The sequence below is a fragment of the Takifugu rubripes genome, chromosome 21 (assembly GCF_901000725.2).
Source record: "Takifugu rubripes chromosome 21, fTakRub1.2, whole genome shotgun sequence".
Taxonomy (NCBI): Eukaryota; Metazoa; Chordata; class Actinopteri; order Tetraodontiformes; family Tetraodontidae; genus Takifugu; species Takifugu rubripes.
In genome coordinates, this window is record NC_042305.1 from 9,920,871 (window position 1) to 9,939,601 (window position 18,731).

The window sequence follows — 18,731 nt, forward strand, 5'->3', positions numbered from 1 at the left end:
GAAAATAGTTTGTAGTAATTCTATGTGGATTAAACACTCTTTAGTGCCTGTGGTGAACAAAGAACACATCTCTATATAGCTGTAACTAATTTGTAACTGTTGTCCAGCCAACAGAACTTTGCATGATGTCACCTGAACGTTGAAGTGAGCTCAAACAAAACTGTAGTCGCTTCCAGTTCCGCGTTTTCAGGACAATTTTACAGCCGAGGATTTACAGCGGCCGTGTTCCATAAACAGACAGTGTACTGCCAAAAACCTTCATCTTTATTATGGTAATTCTGGCTGCCAGGAAAATTCACTTCTGCTGTGGTCTCGATCCTTTGGCGAATAAATGATCAGTAGGTACGGTCTGCTTTAAAAAGCTTAGTGACAGTAACAGGATGCAGAACTCGGGAAGTTTGTGGAGTTCCTGAGGCTAAAATCTGTGGAGGAGCAGGTAGATCAGCCCGAACACAGAAGCATCTGTACCGGTAAGTCCTCGGGTCAGCACCTCTGGGGTTATTATGGTCTGGTTTCTTTTGGCTCGATCCTGCTCACCTGACTAATTAAGTAAGACTCATATTAAAGTCCGCAGTTAGTTTGTAAGGGGGGAAAGGAAAAAACGCACAATTACATTTATCCCAGTTAAACTTTATTTCCTTAATAAGCAGATGACAAAACACAGGAAAGAGAAATAAAAGATTTAAACCCTCTAAATAAATAGAAAAAAAAACAACACGTTAGGGATTATTCATGGACCCACTAAACTGAAGAATAAATTAGAACAGAAGCTACATTACTGGTTTTAAAAGCTTGTTGAACCTTAAAAAAGAGCATTTCTGCATAGATAGTCTGGTGTTCCAAATTCTACATCTGCAATGTTAAATAATCCCCCCCCCCCCAGCAGATATGCAACCAATCTTCACAAACATACCAAAAGTATTCATGGCTCAAAAAAACGCAAGATATGAGATTCTCTCTGCCCGTGTACGGTGAGGTGAGAGCGTCTCCACGACAACGGTCCTACGAGAAGCCAAATACTGTACAACATTGCTCCGGTTGGAAGGAAGCACATGAGAACATAGAGCTGGAACCCCCTTGAACCGGTCCGAATCCACCATTTACCAAACAACTCTCCACTGAAACGAAAGCCCCCACCTCTTCCACTGGACCTTATTTCCAAAAAACACCACAGGTCTCCGCCTGTTGAGGCTCCCGTATCTGCTATTTAGCACCGCTGCAGGAAACAGCACCAGCAGGGACGCACCAAGACCCCAAGTTTAAGTTGAGGCGGGTCAGAGCCTTTACAGTAGAGAAAGATGGTAAAGTCACGGAACAAGTCGAGTTTGATGAGGATAGTTCTTCCGCCAGCTATCAAATAATTGATGGTGGTTTAAGGAAATAATGTCCAGTGGAGGTCTTGCAGCTGGGAGAGCTTCCAAACTCCAGCAGAACTCTCCTGTAGACCACCTAAAGCATCTGTGGATCTCTTGCTCACCTTAACCCGAATCAAAGTTAGTGCGCAGTGCCGTGCCGAGTCAAACTGAGCCACGCCGGGCTGGCACATGCGTTCATTTCTGCAGCTAAAAACAAAAGTGAGACTGCCGATAAATGTGGATCTCATTCAAAGTGCAAATCAGACTCCTCAACAAACCATCCGACTTCGTACTCATTGACTTTAAATGTCACAACGGCGCCTCATCCAAATTACACGTGAAACCAGAGAGAACAAAGCATAAATAATCAAGTTTAACGTTGTGAGATCAATTCTGTGAACACATCATGATAAAGGTGAGGCCATAAATTACTTCTTAAAGAAAAAGAAAAAAATTGACCTTTTGGTGTTTAAACAAGGTAGTGATGTCATCATTTAGGCCTGGTGCAAAATACAACATTAGAAAAAAAGGGCCATACTGTTAAGTTATAGCGCCCCCAACGTGGGCGGTGTCGTCATGAAATAGTCCAAAGTGCTGTTCAGTTGTCACGTGCTGTAACAGGAGTAGCTGTATTGGCGGCAACACGTAGCACCAGTGAATGAACGGTCGGCCCCCACACTCACCCTTCAGTAACACTAAAGTCATAAAGCTAATAGTTCTACACTTATATGCTTTATACTGCAAGTTGGTGTGAGGTTAAGACTTGCAAGTTAGCTTTATATAACCTTTTAACAACAGTTTTCGAGCGAACAATTCTCGGCTATCTGCGGCCAGCTACTGTGACCGAGCTACATAGTTGTGATGCACCGAGCTCATTAACCAGTAAAATCAGGAGACACAAATGAGCAGCATGAAGAAAATGAGGGAAATATTCTCGAAAACAAAAAGTCAGTTTGTGCTTGAAACCTGCAGAGACCAGAATGCGTCATCTCGCTTCTTCCAGTTTTGATCTGACCATTAAACTGAGTAAATTAAAGTTTAGTCATAAATCACCCGAACAAATCAATTTTGAATTATATGTTACTTGATCAATATCCCATGTTTTCACAGTTAAATGTTAATCAAGCTCACCTTTGAGGATTTACTTGGATTTTTAACTGACAGAAGAAAAAAAAACAAAAAACTTCCATGTGGCCATAAATTCTGATTTTTAATCCGTTTGGCCATTTTGTCTGTGCTGCGTCTGTGCTGCTCACCTCTGCAGACACACGAACACACTCCTGGTGTGGTACCGAGCCCGTGCGACCTGGTTTCAGCTTTCTGGCTCAGATGAATATTGTGGAAATCCAGATGGAAGTCCAGAGCAGAGACCCCCTTCCACCCCCACCCCCAACTGATGTCTACAGTGGTTACTGCATCTGAAGTTAAAGTCAGCACTACAGGTGGGTGAGCGGATTCTAACCCTGCATCTAAAGGCAACTTTACCGAGAAATAGTGTTGTGGTTGGGCCGAGCTGCTCTCAGCGCGCTTGATTAACGACAGTGTCTATCCACTTCTTGTACGCAGCTGCGAAGCGTTTCTGCTCGTGGTTACAGCAGCTGTCCAGGACGCCGCTCACAAAGCCGTACTCGGAGGTCAGGGAGGGAGGATCAGGCAGGGGCACACCCCTCTTCAGCCGTTTGCTGTCATGTGGGTCTGGTAGGGACGTCCCTTCCACCTCCATAGCTTCGTCGGCGCCTGGCTGTCCGTTTACGTGGCTTTGAAGGCCGACCGCCTGCAGGTCTGAGTCACTGCTGGCGTAAACGGCCTCAGCATCTCCATTACAGCTGCAGTGATGCTCAAGGTCCCTCCTCCAAAGGTGCCAGAGATAGAAGACGTGTCGCCTGGGGGGGGGGGGGGGAGAGAGCCAGGAGTGATTTAATACTGTAACTTGTAAAAATATGGTCACCTGTTTGCTCCAAACATTTTCCCTGATGGTTGGACTCACCTGTGGCTCCAGAGCGTCTCATGTCCTGGAAATGACTGAATCAGATCTGAGCACAGCTCCAGCTCCTGGTGGAAGAGCTGAAGGACTGTGGCGGAATTGAGCTGCCTCTCCTCATCGCCGGACGCCTCTGCTCCCGTCAGCTCTCCGTTAGCTTCTGTGTGACTGGGGTGGGGGGGGCTGCTGCTGGGGGCTGTGCTCGGGCGGTTCTGGGAGGCGTAAGAGGAGGTTGGGGCCTGGGAGAGCTCGGTCATGAGCTCTTTGAGAAGAAACTGTCTATAGTGGAAGCCGCTGTGGTCAGAGACGTGCATGGACACCCAGACACGCATGGAGGACAGCTCATCGTGGAAAAACTAAAAGGAAAAAAATAAAAAGTCTTATGCTTCTGTCGCTAAACGCCACATTTGTTTTACACCCCCCACGTGAGCAGACCTTGATGTTGCCCCTGGCCATATGCTGCAGTACCCAGATGCGATGGGACCAAGCATTGTAGTTGCTGGGATAACGGCAGGCGGCGTCACAGCAGACCTTCATCTCCTCGTGAAGCGTCCGGGTCAGCTGGTCACTGAGCATCGGGCTCCTCTGCAGCTCTGACGACTCCATTTCACCGTGCTGCTGCTGGCTCCTACAGGCTGCCGCTGAGAACCGCTGCAAGACCTGCTGAAGCACCCAGCGTCTGCAGCGACACAACCACCATCGCGTTAGTTTTAACCTGCAGAGCCACAACTAAGCACTTTACCTCTAAGCAGAGTATCAGACAGTTACTGAACACACTTCAGTGGGAGTTTTACCGGTGGATCCACGTCTCTGGGCTCTTCGGAAACTTGGTAAGAGCCAGTTTTCCCAAATAAAGATCCTTCTCTGGTACAAGAGCTCCACACTGCAGCAGCTCCTTCCTGTCACAACATGGTAACATCCCAAACATCAGCAGAGTGGACAGTGATGAAGAATATGCAGAAAGTGCTGTGATCATCCGTACCTGACATTCCAGGCGGTGGTGAAATCAGGATTAAGCAGCAACAGAGTGGAGGTGATGTCAACTAAAGCTGTAAAGCCAAAATCAAAACATGACATCATTTGGTGCCTGGATGTTAAGTATTTACGATGGAACACTCATTCTGCTGTTATCAAAGTTGACACCAATGAAACATTCTTGAAGGATAAATGTGAAGGTAAAACACATAAAATCAATAACCGATGCACCTTAGATCGATACATTTTTCTGCGTCTCGTCTCTGAAAGGCTCACCTTCCCTGTCCAGCCAGTGTTTGCGCTGACGGTAGAGCAGCAGTTTGTTGTGGACGTACGGCAGCAGGAACTTGATGCACCAGCTCTCCACACCCAGTTTGTTCTCCACCAACACAATGGGACTGCGGTTGTATCGGGCCTCTGGACACGGAATCACTCCAATCTCATCACTGAGGAAACAAATTCGCATCTCTTTAAATCTGGGTTTTGCCATCAATGAAGTCATTGAAGAGGCCTCTGGATGCTAATAAACCTCAGACAGGGATGCAAAGCTGTGATTGGATTGAATAAACAGGCTGCTAATGCAAACTTCTATAAGATTCTTTCCATCAGCATCATAAATATTAGCAGATAGCTGCATTTTACTAGAGATTATAGAATGAAAGTGTGACTTGTCACAACCGAATAGGTTTACGGCAGAGATGATCTGGTTGTCAGGTTGGAAAAGTCAGATTGGATCCAATCCAAAGGATTCTATCAAATAAATAAACAGACTTTTGATGATCAATCCTTAAAATGTCACATTTAAATGAACCTTGTAGTCAGCCAAAAGTTTAGTGATGGCTGGGACTAAAGATGATAATCTAAACACGTATGTCAACATGTGTTAATAAAAAAGACCAATTATTAGCAAAAGCCTTATAAGTACATGCTGAATTTCATGAATCCTGACTAATTTCACTACACCGGTTACCAGCAATGGCACTATGACAGAATGTGGTTCTTAAAGTCGTTACGACCAAACCGAGAACAATTAAGGATAACAAGCCAAACAGAACCCTGTTCAAACCACGTATGTAAAATGACATGCGCATCCACACTGTGGCTCTCAGACCGACATTATGAGCATCCAGCACCGAAGTGTCCCCACAGCGCTCTTGTCCCAGGTAATAGACCGAGCCCGGGTGGATAACGGGCTGGTTCCGGCCGCTGAAGACACCCTCCGCCGGGCGTGACGGCACCGCAGCGCTGCGTTCGACTTCCTAACAAGGATAAATGTGGCTTACATGTTGGGGTTCCTCTTGAAAGCGTTACTGATGTCTTTGACAACTCTCTGGACAAGCACGTCCACTTCCTCCTCCGACTCCGCCATCTTTGGACACTGGTGTCACGTGGACAAAACTGTTTCCGGTCGAATAAATACAAAAATAAAACAAATAGACACTACGGAAGCCCGGGGAGACCATATCAATCTCGACTATTTCTAAATTATTGCAAATTTGGTTTTATATATGTTTAGACTGCGTTATTATCATATGTACTCTCCAGAGGTTTTAGTTTCTGTTTCTGTTTCATACTGTCAAATATTTACAAGCATTTATTTCATGTTAGTTGAGAGTCTGCTGAACCGATTTCGCTTTTCTGAGAAACTCTATCTCTAGTTTGGCTTTATTGAACAGAACTAACTAAAAAAACGAAAATATTTTCGTCTGGATATCCCATTTTTAAAGCAGATAAAAGAAATTGGCAAATTAAAAAACAAACAAACAACAATGACAGTAGTAATGGCATTCTTCATGTTTTTACATCAACCCAAGTATTAAATGGGAACAAATCTACCACAAGGTGGCGTATTATAACCATTTCTGCAAGTTCTTTTGCTGCTAGTGAATCTGGCCAAAGAGAAGATAGAGTAGTCGGAAGTAGACGCAACTTAATATTTTTACTCAGTGTAAATTACATACTCTTAATGTAAATATGAAAACATAACTGCTTACAGAAAGCTGTTCACTGCAGATGAGATGAAGATGATCTGGTGCCTACGACAATAAAATATGCCAATATGATTAGTACAAATCTCTTTTTCTTTTCTCCTCCACCTGAATCCCAACAATGTCTGAAATTTCGATTTCAAACAAAGTTACATAAGAGACGGAGAGCATCTGTGGAAAAACTGTGTTATGCTAGTGTGGGGGAGTGTTTGCTGGCCGGAAACAGTCCAGGACCATTCTGACCTGCTGCCTTCCAGCACTGTAATCAATGAAAGCCACAATAAAAATAAAACAAAAATGTTACATTTATAAAATAACTGTAGACACCAAGTCAAACATCATCTCAAGTATGAATAATGCCTCTATTGTGTCTTGCTCTTACCCCTCTTTTCAAGTTACAAACACTTTTGTATTTAAGTTGACATGCTTAACTGTCTCAGTGTTGTAGTACTGCTATTAACCACTAAAGGCGCCACCTAGTGGCTTCTTCGACTTTCAACAGCAGATTAAAAAGGTGTTCACTAAATTACTCTTTGAGGGGATGAAGCATAATGTCCTGCCAATGATGCCGACTTCATATTTGATTTCACATCTCTTTGCAAATAAAATGCTAAAGTAGCATCTTTGGTACTCTTATTAATATTCTCACCAGCTATGTCTCCAGAAAGTCCAGAATTACCTAGAATGTAGAGAACATATAGATATTTGAAGCACAAAGGAAGAATCCAAGGCACTCCTTCAAATAGATATTTAAATTAGAACAGAGTTAAGTGTCACACATTTACAAAGAAACGTAATCTTGGACCTACCTGAACGTGGTCATGTCCGTTCTCGTCCTCCGGAAAAAACAAACTTTTCTGAGGTGCAGAAACAGTTGGTAAAGCTGGAATATGAGGGTTTGAGGCTTAAGCAAATCCAGATGTGTAATAAATTTTGACAGAAAGTGACTAAGCTCATCCTTCAGGGCTCACAGATATTTCCCTGGAAAAATCAGCTTTGGAAACAGGAAGTGGAGAACAGACTGAGAAGAATCTCATGAACATGTTAACTCCTGGAAATTAGTTTATTAATATGTGTTTCTGTGAGCAGCGAAGCGTAGTTAAAGCTTGTGATGTGTTGTGATCAGAAGATAAAATATCAGAAGATAACTCATTAAACAAACAAAGCCAATAAATATAAAATATAAAAATAAAACAAACAAAGCCAATAAATCTTCCATTTGTACCTGAATTTGCACTAATAAACACATGACAGCTAAAACCTATGAAACAATTTTGTGTGTTATAAAAGAGAGATTTATATGCTTCTGCATGATTTTTCTTATGTGAAGTGAAGCCAGGTGATGATTTAAGGTTTGTTTTGTATTTTAAGTGAAGAATCAGACTTGAAGATCCCCTTTTAACCACACAGAGTTCTGAAGAAGGTAAACAGAAACAGACTTTGCCACACAAATGACTAAAAAAGTTCCCTAAATCAAAGCAATGGAGACACAGACAGCTAACAACCACGACCCTTGGCTAATTTATGGAACAGGTGGCTTTAATCAGCATCAATTCATATATAATGGAGTAACTCAAGAATCACCAGGACCAAAACAAATAGAGGGAACTGGAAACCTGAGTCTGAGCCTCCCACCACTTATTAACTCTGTTTAATGTTAATGTCCACCTGTTGATTCTGAGACCGCCGACACAGACAGACCACAGACAGGAACACTTCTATCCTCTGGTACGTTTTGAGCTCATTAATGTTCGCGGGTGGCTGAGGGGGGTCTTGCACATGGTCCTGGCCCGTGGTGGGCGCGGCCCTGGCTGCTCGGTGCGCCGTAACGCAGCGTCAAGAGGCGGAGCGGCACTGGTGAAACGTTCCGCTGCTTCTCCCTCCCTCCCTCCCTCCCTCCTCTACATCATCCATTCATCCATCTCTCCTGCTGACACCGTTCAATGATGTGAAAACAAACAGTGACGCCTTCGACGCGCATTTGCTGCTAAATTTCTGAGCTGGAACCGAACTGGAGCTGATCGGGAAACTTCAGCCGTGGATCCGAAAATGCGCAGCGCCTGCGTCTGTCTGCAAGGTAAAGTTTCCCGTCGGGAGGCAAAGTTCGGTCCCATCCTCTGAGCGTGTTCGTGCTGTCGTCTAAAGCTGCACCCCACCTTTCTCCCCGCAGTTCTTCTTCTTCTGTCCGGACTCTCCAGGGCGCAGCCGCTGTTGCTGCCCGGCTCCTGCAACTTCGAGCTGGGCACCTGTGGCTATACATCCGACCCGGACTATGGAAACTGGAGCATGAATGAAGAAGGTACACAGTCGTGAAACCATGATAGTAATGCCCTCCCGTTCAGCCGGGTTGGTGGGTCAGTTCTTTAAAATATCCTGATGAAGGTGAATAAACGTGATGCTGTCACAGAAAAAGGGTGGGAAAAAGTGTCACAGTAACAGAGCAGCTCGTATTTTAATGATCATCTCAACGCTGTTGATGTGAGAAGTTCTGATCTGAACAAAGAATGACGTCACACTCCATGAGGTCATCTGGCTCCTCAGCCGCAAATAAAGATGGATGGATGAGGGAAACAAAAAGATGGATGACACCCAAAGACATTTACTGCCCTCTGGTGGCTGGCTGCTCTAGAGCTCACTGATAGTTCCCAGATGAGTAGAAGGAAAAATAAAATTCACCAAAGACTCCGCAACTTTATTAGTCTAACAATATAAACATGCTGCAGGCTAGCAGCAGAATAACTGAAGCATACATATGAAATCCACAATCATGATAGTAAAATTACACCATAATGCATATTTAGTTATTGTTTAGTTGCTGTTCTGTTTAAATCTTTTTGACTGATAACATCGCTACGTTAATGCTGACTGTCAAATTTTAGCACTGCAGACGGTCAATAACTGAGCAACCTTTGCTCCTCGGCTCTGAATACGATGTAAAACAAAGAACCTCAGCATGAATGCTGAGTTGACTGTTTAGTGAATGAGGTGAAGAAGCCATGTTAGCTGTTCTTCCACCTGTGTATCTGGTGGAGAGGGTTTCCAACCTTTTTGGGTGAATCTACTGCGGTTATTAAATCCGATTTTTAATTGAGTTTTGACTTTATTTTGTTTTTTGCCCACTGGTTTCTTGACCATCTTAAAGAAGATCTGGTCTATCGAGCTTTTTACCTCAGGATGGAGATGAGGCATAAAATGCAGCTTAAGGTGACTTTAAGCACGGATCCAAAGGTCTGCAGAAGGAGGTACGCAGTTTAAACTGCTGAGGTTGAGGTGTAATATTCCAGGAAAGATGGATGAACTTGGTTCAGGAACCAGGACATCCTTAAAGTATTTGTTTAGATGGTGATTAATGATGATTATAACAATAATGTTTATGCCTCGGAGGAGGATTAAACCAGCCAAGGCAACATATCCAGAACATCTAAGCTCAACATCTTTAAATTTGGCACAGAGAGACTGAAGAAGTGATGAGTATTTACGGTGAGCTCACTGCGCCATAAAATACAGGCGTGGATACGATGAAGCAGCCATTTTCTCCTCTGAAATATCACCGTCGCAGCGGCCTGGCTGGTGTTTAACTCATGATGCTGAAGTCTGTGACGTAAACCTGAGCTCATCTTCACTTAGGGCTGGGCTCAGCTTGGCAGGTCAGGATGAGCAAATGTTCCATAATAATTCATGTCTGATGGTCCTGAGGAACATGGTTCCATCAGGAAGTGAAGCTCAGCCTTTTCTGTAATGAAAGTGTGATTTGGTGCTCAGGCTCCCTAAATGGGTCAAACCACAGCAGGACTAACGGGCCAGAGTATTCCAGACTAGCTGTGTTTCCACAGGCGAAACTGGCAGAGATCAGGTGAGGTCTGGCCTACTTTAAACTGTGACATAATCCAATGTCCCGCGTCCGCCCAGCAACAGCGGAACCGTTTCCCGGTTCACAACAGCATAGCCAGTCAAATCCTGAGGGGGCGCTGTAGAGCCATTTGCAGAACTAATCGTTAGAGCTGCGTTAGCTTTAAGGTTCAGACTATTGGCCTCAAAACTTCCTGTTGCTGTTTGTTTGAACCCAAATGTTCCTGCTGAAAATGAGCCTGTGTTACTGACCACTGGGTTCTAGTGAGGGAACCACTTGTTAGCATTATGTATTATATTTGGGTTTATTTTTCTTTCATAACATTTTGTCTCATAATATTTTCTTAATTGCGAAAATTCAAAGAGAATTCAAATCAAAAAAGTTTGTTTTTTTTCACTAGCTAGCCGCTGGTCGTTGAAATCTTATAGATTAATTTAAAAAAAATTGTATTATTGCTTAGTCTCAGAAAACAGTTATTTTCTCTCATTTCTGAGAGAAAGAATACATTTGGTTTCTCCCAGCAGCAAATGTTTTTGAATGGGAGGATTTTTAGCTCGGAAATTGATGACTGGGCAGATGGAGCAGACTGGAAACCTCACTTTCTGCCTTAAATTATACACTCCTCACTCTACCACTCTACTCCCCCCCCCCCTCTCTCTCTCACACACACACCCACACACACACACACCCTTTGTTGTCTTCTCCAGCGTCGTCTCCTTACACTCCCTCCTGCTTAAACTAACCTGTCAGCACCATTTATGCTGATTCTCTGAAGTGGGTGCCGCGGGTTTTCCAGGCCAGCCGTCATATTTGGACGTTCCGTCGGCTCGTCCTCAGCAAAACTCAGACCTGTTCCCAGAACAGAAGCAGTGGTTGGACTGGAGCTCTAACCAGATGGAATGAGCTGGTGATGACTACACCCACTGTGGCCATAAACAGCCATGTAATAAAACAGGAGAAAAACGGGGCCGCGCTGGTGTTTTCTGTTTGGTTTCCATGGTAATGTGGGGTTGAGCTGAAGGCGCTGCCCCCCACCAAAAAACCCATTTGTGGTTGAGCAGTGGATGAATGTCTGTGGTGGTTGTGTCCACTTAGCTCCTAAAGCCAACGGGATAAAAAGGATGTTCAGTGAGGTGGAGCGCCTGCGGGCCTCACTGTCGGACCCAAGACCACCTTGAGGGACCCTGATCCAGTGTCTCTCGACTCCAAACATAGTGGAAACTTAATGTGGAAAAATTAGTGATGCTCTGTAAACTCGGTTAAACAAAAGTTCTAAACAAAGAGAACATTGAAGAACAAACAGCAGTTTGGTCATTGCACTGCTGAGGAGGCCTATTCCTGTCCTGATCCCTGTCCTGGGGTGTTTTAACTGAAAAGAACCTACCAAGGAACATCAGCATAGTTCCTGCAGAAGGAGAACCTTTCTGTCACCGTGAGGGGAATCTTAGAACAAAGCCTTGAGGAACGGATAGATCAGGATCTAAACATGTCCTGTTCCTCATCAAGGAGGTTACCTGAGCTGTCCTTCGGGGTCAGCCTGTCTTCCTTTAGCCCACTTCCTTTAGCCCATCCGCTTTTCTGTTAACGTGCTGCAGGAGTTAATAGAGAAGCTGTTTTAGATGTTTACTTACTTAATGGATGAAAAGCCCTGTAACAAACTGGTAAAAGAGAAGCTGCCCCATTAAAGTGGACTCAGATTGTTATCGTGTTAAAGACAGAGAAGCTTTTTGTTTAAACGGGAACAGCTGTTCAGAACCAGTGCAGACACACTCCATTTGTGTCGTTGCTGCTCTGACATTGTTGTAGGAGCTCGGTGTCCTTCCACACAGGCACAGAAGACACTTCCCTCACCTTCCAGGTGAGATCGCCTCCCTGCCCTACCGTCTCTAGACATGAAAAGGCTAAAATGCTGGAGCAGCCCATGTGACTTTCTGTCAGGCTGCATGGAAAAGCTTTGGTCTATACGGAAAGGCTAAGACAGGACAGGGAAACACATACATAATGTCTAGATTTGCCACATAAATTAGCAGATAAAGCAGGAAGAGGAGCTACACGTAAAGTTAACGGTAATAAAACGCTACCTTCTGGTTGTGGTTAAACTTTATTTGACCAAATAAGGGATGACAGAAGCAGCAGTAAATCCTCATACACCTCCCCCGTCCCCAGCCCTGGTCTGGGGGCATTTAAATCTGCCTGATGGTCCTCCTGGATGTAAGCAGGATCTCTGGAAACTCTGGTTTCAATCCTCCCTCATTTGTTCCAGGAAGAAACGCTTTCATTCATAATTTCAAAACTTTTGACAAATAATGACAAAATCAAACAAAGAACTGCAGCTAAACGACTCCCTGATGCCTGTGTGCGTTACTGGAAATGCTAAATAAGCACAAAATACACATTCTACTAGCAAATTGAGGATATTGTGGGTGGTCCCCGCAACTTCAAAGGGTTGCTTGAGGCTTGATTTTAAGGTTAAGGTCAGGATTAGGGTTCAGGGTTTAGCTGTGATGTTTAGGGTTAGGGCGAGGAGGAGGAGGAGGGGGAGGAGGAGGAAAGTACTACAAGGATGCCTGTGTAAAGAAATGAGTGAAAACACAGTATCATCCGGTCTTTATGTCTTTCTTTTATCGTCTCAGGTCATTTGATCTCAATAGACTCCGCCTCCCTGCGCGGCCAGGAGCAGGCGGTGCTCCTCAGTCCGTCTCTGGACCACCAGGACTGGAGCTGTGTCAGGCTGGTTTACCAGATCACCGGACGTGGTTCCCTACAGCTTCACCTCAGACCAGACAGCGACAACTTCGACTACCGGCTGTGGAAGGCCCACAAGGCCTCCGACAGCTGGCTCATCGCCAGTGTGGACCTACCCAACAGCACCGCCCGCTACCAGGTAGGGGTGGTCATGATCCAGATGACCAGTTCACCAGGAGTCATGATTGCACATTATTCCCAGTGTTTTAGGCCGGGTGTTGACCTGCAGAAAACAGTGGGAGGAGAAACCATTTGGTTCTGCTCTGAAAAGTTCTAGTCGCTGAACGTAGCATTTGACCTTGCCGTGCTTCAGCACGGAAAGTCTTCTGCAGGGAGGAGCCAGCGGGTCCCAGAGCTGTTATCATTATTAGAACGCAAGCTGGGATTGTTTGTACGAATCCCCTCAAAGCCACCAGAACCTGCCAGAGTCCACTCACAGCACTGGTTCCCAGTCACTCAGCTCATATGCTTGTTGGTTGAGGACAAGTGAGGTAATATTCCTGTGGAGCGGTGACATCATGGGGAGCAACAGGAAGATGAGCCGACACCAAATGCAGAGATGGCGTCGGTTCAACCCGCAGAGGTCTGTTCACGTGTTGGATCTGCCAAATCCGTATGTGGAGCCATATGGATCTGTTCTGGGAGCTCGAATCAAACATTTGTTCCTTTGATCGCTGGTGAAATCTGAGTTGTTTTAATATGATCCAGTCAGCCGTAACGATGACCTAATCGATGAATCTACATGATAACATCCAGATTTCCACACTGGCTCCCTCCTCTCCCCTTTTAAAGCTCACAGGTTGTATTTTTCTCTGCAGATCTTGTTAGAAGGTCGACCTGAGCCTGGTTCCAATAACAGCGTGGCTATCTACGAAATTCACATCCACCCGGGTTACTGTTTAGGTCAGAGTCCATCTCCCCCATCAAGTGTCCCCGCTCGCGTCAGCTTTGCCATGACGGCCGTGTTTGCTGCTTTCCTCTCCAGAGTGTAACTTTGAAGAGCATCATCTGTGCGGCTATGGCAACAGCTGGAACCCAAATGTCAACTGGTACGTGGGCGGCACCACGGCGGCGGACCTGCTGCCCAACCAGCTGAACCAGACCAGCAGCCACCAGAGAGGTCAGTGCGAACACACATTTACCTGGATGTCCCGCAGTAGGGCTCAGGAATATCTGCTCACACTGCAGCTACATTAGGACCATTCTGTGGAGGGCAGAGGGCGGGGCCTAACACGGCGCTCAGTGGTCGCCCCTAGGGGTGATGGAACGAGTGTATCTCAGCAGTTACGACCGCCAGAGACGACTGAAAGACGACGGACAGAAGATTGGCCGCTGCTGTTTCTGTTTTAATCATCCGTCAGACTTGGTGATGAGTTTGAGTCTTTACCGAAGTGCAAACAATCAGGTGGAGTCAATCAACGAAAACACATCGAACAGAAATCACTGACTGCGCCTGACATGTGTGATTAGGCCGCAGTTTTAGAACATTCTGAAATTTCACTTAGCGTCTGGAACAAATAAAGAAACTGGTGCCAGAAGACCACAGTAGATGCTGGGTTGTACGAGGACAGAAGTTTTCTGTGTGTGTCATAAACACTACTGATGACAATCGAAAACAGCTGTGGAAGAACATGGTTGTACCGATCTGTCAATCACTATCAGCTGATCTAACGCTGAGCTGTACCACAGCCATCCAGTTGGGGGCGCCTGAGTCAGACTGGGCCTGGATCTGGTAGAATACGTGATCCAGAAAGCTGAGCTGCTGATCCCAGTCGAGCTCTGTTAATTGTTGAGAATCGATTAAGTAATTATTATTATGTGAGCAGCTGAAGCCTTAAACAAGCTTCATCATCTCATCATCACCAAAAACTGTCTCCCTGTCCCCATAAACCTCACCTGCTTCAGGTCACCACATGTACGTCGACTCTATGTACGTCAAACACTTCCAGGAAGTGGCCAAGCTGACCTCACCCATGACAACGGCGCCCATGGCGGGCTGCCTGACCTTCTATTACTACCGCGACCAGGAGAGGGGGAACATGTTCTCCGTTTACACCCGAGACCAGCTGGGCCACTATGAGGAGATCTGGAGGCCCAAGGTGTACACCACCCCCAGCTGGACTCTAGTAGGCATTGATATCAAAGCTCCACATCCCCTGGAGGTCAGTGAACAAAGGTGCACGGTTACAATTCCCATCTTAGCCGCTCACTTTTAAGCATCATTTACAGAAAATATCGTCTTTAACTAACAAATGATGTGTTATTTAACACAGATTTGCCACGTCAGCCTGTTAAAGTTAAAGTGAGGTTACCTTGGTCTGCTAGCGCTGCTGCTAACAATGCTAATTAACAGTAAACATTTCAATAAAGGTACAACTCTGTCAACTTGTCATATTTTATGCGTGTTTTTGCCTCAGAATTAAATTTGGATCCATCCATCGGGCAGATTGTTTGTTGACGTGAAAATGTGGCTCCAGAAACATTTTTGCAGCCTAAGTTCAGAAATGTTCCATCGGAAGTAAAATTCTCTGTCCATGCTGCCAAATTGTGCAACCATGGGATGTGTCTACGAGAGAGTCAAAATACAAATCTTACACATGTTCACAGGATTTAGGCTGCAAATATTTTAGGGCGGGGGTGGGGGGGGGGGCAGCCTTGATGAGGCCTTTAGGCATGAGGGGGGCTTTATGAGTCCCACAGACCCAGATGGTCTGAGCTGCTGCTCCGTCACTTTTGCCTTAAACTGCAGGAATGATCTGATTTACAACACACACAGACACACACACACACACACACACACACACACGTCTTTTCCACTGTACTCAAGAATGCCTTTTTCCTGGTGACTCCATGGTTTCCGTTTCTGGTGCTGTGGGCCAGAACATCTCCCACGGCGTGCTGCTACTGCTGCCGCTGCTTTCCGTGGAAAGACTGTTGCGTAACTTCACTAACTGGGTCGATTCCTGCGCGGCAGAGCCAGAACTCAAACAGAACTTTTCCATCAGGCGGTGTTTTTCTGAATAACCTGTTTTACTCCCGCGGCGACGTCACCGTCTGCCTCCTCCATCACTGCGTGGTTGGTCTGTAGCGCTCATCAGCCTCTTTGTGTCTGCGTGTGCTGCAGGTGGTGTTTGAGGTGGCCTTCAACAGTCCCAAAGGAGGATGCGTGGCCATAGATGACATTTCTTTTTCCCCTGAGTTCTGCCACACAGACACAGGTGAGACTGCGCTGGTGCCAGCTGCTGGGGGGGGAGACCAGCCCCACTAAAATCAAGCTGCCCCCTGCTGGTAGGATGCTGTAGAGGCAGTTAGACCTGGTTGATCGCAGCTGGTGTCCAACGTCACAACAGAATCGTGCGTTAGCAACGATAGCAGCAAACCCCAGTGCAGAAAGCACACAGACACACACCTGAAAGAGCGAAGAACGAGACGTGATCATCTGAGCCTGCTGGAGAGATCCGGCTCACGCTGAGGTGGATTTGTGTTCCAGAGCCGACCGTTGACCCGTCTGTGGCCAACTGTGACTTTGACAACGGACTGTGTCTGTACCATCAGGAGAGGGTGGAGAGCAAAGTGTGGAGCAGAGTCGCCGTCAACCCCAACGCCTACAGGATGGGAGACCACACCACGGGAACCGGTGATCCACCCGCTCACACCGACACACTCCAACATCGAGCAACTCGGGCCAACACACTCCGTGATGTTCCTTCAGGCTCCACTTCAGTGTAAAACCACCATCTTTGTGTCCCGCAGGCTGTTTCCTCCTGGCGAACATGCGCTTCACCTCCACACCCGGCTACGTGGGTCGGCTGCACGGCCCATATTTAGCAGGGAACCACAAATACTGTGTGAGGTTCTACTACCTGCTGCAGGCCTTCAGGAAAGTGGACAACGCTCTGATCCTGTATATTTATGACGAGAACAACGTGGCGGTGGAGAAGGTTTGGAGCCTGGCGCACAACTCCAAGTCGGTGTGGACGCAGGTGGAGATCACCTTCATGAAGCCGATGTTAACCAAGGTTGGAAGCGTGTGTGTAGCCTGCAGAGTCCTGAGCGGATGGACGGAGAACTGAACGCCGCTCTTCTGTTGTGTCGCAGTTGGTGTTCGCGAGCATATGCAGAAACTTCTGGGAATGCGGCCTGGTCGCCATCGACGACATCACCGTCAGCCTCGGGGACTGTCAGATCACAGCAGGTAAACCATGGTGCCTCCACAGACTACTGTGGCTCCACATCACCTCCTGTGGAAGAACTTGGTACTGCAGGCACATTGACCACAGGTTGGTTTGCACGTTGAACCCAGTGGCTCAAACAAAACAGATATTTATGCATTTCAACATCGAATGGGTGGATGACACAGCTGTAATTTATTGAGCTTTAAGCCTCTGAAGAAGATTTATGACCGTGTTCCTTCTCTGTACACACAGACACGGAGAACGCCTGTGGCTCGTACATATACCGCGCTGTATATACGAGGCAGCACATGTTTCAAATATTCAGAGCGCGTCTGCAGCCAAAACAAGGCTGCGACAAACATCCTTCAGAACACATCTGTGATGTTCCATTTGCTTTGTTCTCACTCAGCTGGGATGGAACTTCAACATCCTGAAATTTATACTAGCTAATGCGTCTGTCGCTGCGTGTTTGGCTAAACATGAATTAGCGGAATAGCGTGGCCTTGAAGGTTCTTGGTGAAGGTTAATCTGTGTCCCCCCCCACAGGTTCCCTCCCAGGTCAGTGCGACTTTGAGAGCGGACTCTGTGGTTACTTCCAAGACATGTTAGAAGACAAAGCCGACTGGCTGCGAGTCCGAGGACAAACCCCCACCTCCTACACGGGGCCCAGGGGAGACCACACGACCGGGGTGGGTGAGTCATTTCCCCATTCAGTGTGGAAGGATTAGAACACGCTGCGGTTTGTTCCCTCCGCTGGGGTCAGTGACACCCCACACTGACCTGCTTTTGTTGTCCAGGTTACTTCATGTACATCGAGGCATCGACAATGCGTCCGGGTCACAAGGCCCGGCTGCTGACCTCTGACCTGCGGGGCTCCTCGTCCCCCCAATGTTTAGTCTTCTACTTCCACATGTACGGGTCGGGCTCTGGGATACTGAGCGTGCTGCTGCGAGAAGGCGGCAGGAGGCGGGAGTCCCTGCTGTGGAGGCGGCGCGGCGAGCAGGGCATCGGGTGGATGAGGGCGATGGTGGACTACCACTGTGACCTCCGACACCAGGTGAGGAGACTTATCCAGAAAGGTCATCTTCATCCGCGCAGATCCGATAAAACCCGGCTACGTTGTGGCTAACGGACGATATGTCTCATCGGTTTCCTCCAGATCATATTTGAAGCCATCCGAGGGCCGTCGCTGCGCAGCGATATCGCTATCGACGACGTCGAATTTAAACGTGGACCGTGCGAAGGTGAGAATAACGATCGGAACTGATCCCGAACAACGTTTTACATCCGTAACATATGCGTTGTCTCGCCCCGCAGATCCTGGGGACGTCGCTCCATTCTCGGGATTCAACGAGTATTTCAACGAGATTGAGTAGAGTGGTCATCGGTCCGTCCAGGTGGCTGATGGGTAGTTTTTCAGAAGGATGAATGTCAGCTGTCCAACAGTGAAGATACAAAACAGAGTGAAACAGTTCACAGGACCAGGCTGCACGTCTGATAAGTTACTAAGGGAATAATGAAAACTCAAAAATTAAGCCTGAGTTCATTCCAGAATAAGAGTCAACTGCACAAAATTAACTTATTTTAGTTAGCCCTTAACTCATAAATGATCAGCTAGTCTGTAACATTGAATGTAATTAAAAGCTATTAACCAGTTAACTG

General features: G+C 46.4%; 2 protein-coding genes across 3 annotated transcripts; one reads left to right on the forward strand and one right to left on the reverse strand.

The window, feature by feature from the left end:
* Positions 1–614: 614 nt before the first annotated feature.
* Positions 615–5,720, reverse strand: ptar1 (protein prenyltransferase alpha subunit repeat containing 1). The gene is made up of 7 exons (XM_003974754.3): positions 5,595–5,720; positions 4,588–4,757; positions 4,319–4,385; positions 4,131–4,235; positions 3,772–4,015; positions 3,343–3,692; positions 615–3,238 (listed from the first exon to the last, which is right to left on the reverse strand). Exons 1-7 carry the CDS (start codon positions 5,678–5,680, stop codon positions 2,875–2,877), a joined length of 1,386 nt encoding a protein of 461 aa, XP_003974803.1. The 5' UTR covers positions 5,681–5,720; the 3' UTR covers positions 615–2,874.
* Positions 5,721–7,831: 2,111 nt separating this feature from the next.
* On the forward strand, positions 7,832–18,728 carry mamdc2a (MAM domain containing 2a). Of its 2 annotated transcripts, XM_029830212.1 has the most exons (14): positions 7,840–8,376; positions 8,470–8,598; positions 12,783–13,033; positions 13,713–13,797; positions 13,880–14,014; positions 14,800–15,056; positions 16,019–16,112; positions 16,385–16,531; positions 16,648–16,913; positions 16,993–17,089; positions 17,616–17,762; positions 17,867–18,126; positions 18,229–18,313; positions 18,387–18,728. In XM_029830212.1, exons 1-14 carry the CDS (start codon positions 8,349–8,351, stop codon positions 18,443–18,445), a joined length of 2,040 nt encoding a protein of 679 aa, XP_029686072.1. In that variant the 5' UTR covers positions 7,840–8,348; the 3' UTR covers positions 18,446–18,728. The 2 variants fall into 2 exon arrangements, with proteins under 2 accessions (XP_029686073.1, XP_029686072.1); XM_029830213.1 differs by lacking the exons at positions 18,229–18,313; positions 18,387–18,728 and having other exon boundaries at positions 7,832–8,376; positions 17,616–17,758; positions 17,867–18,073.
* Positions 18,729–18,731: the final 3 nt, after the last annotated feature.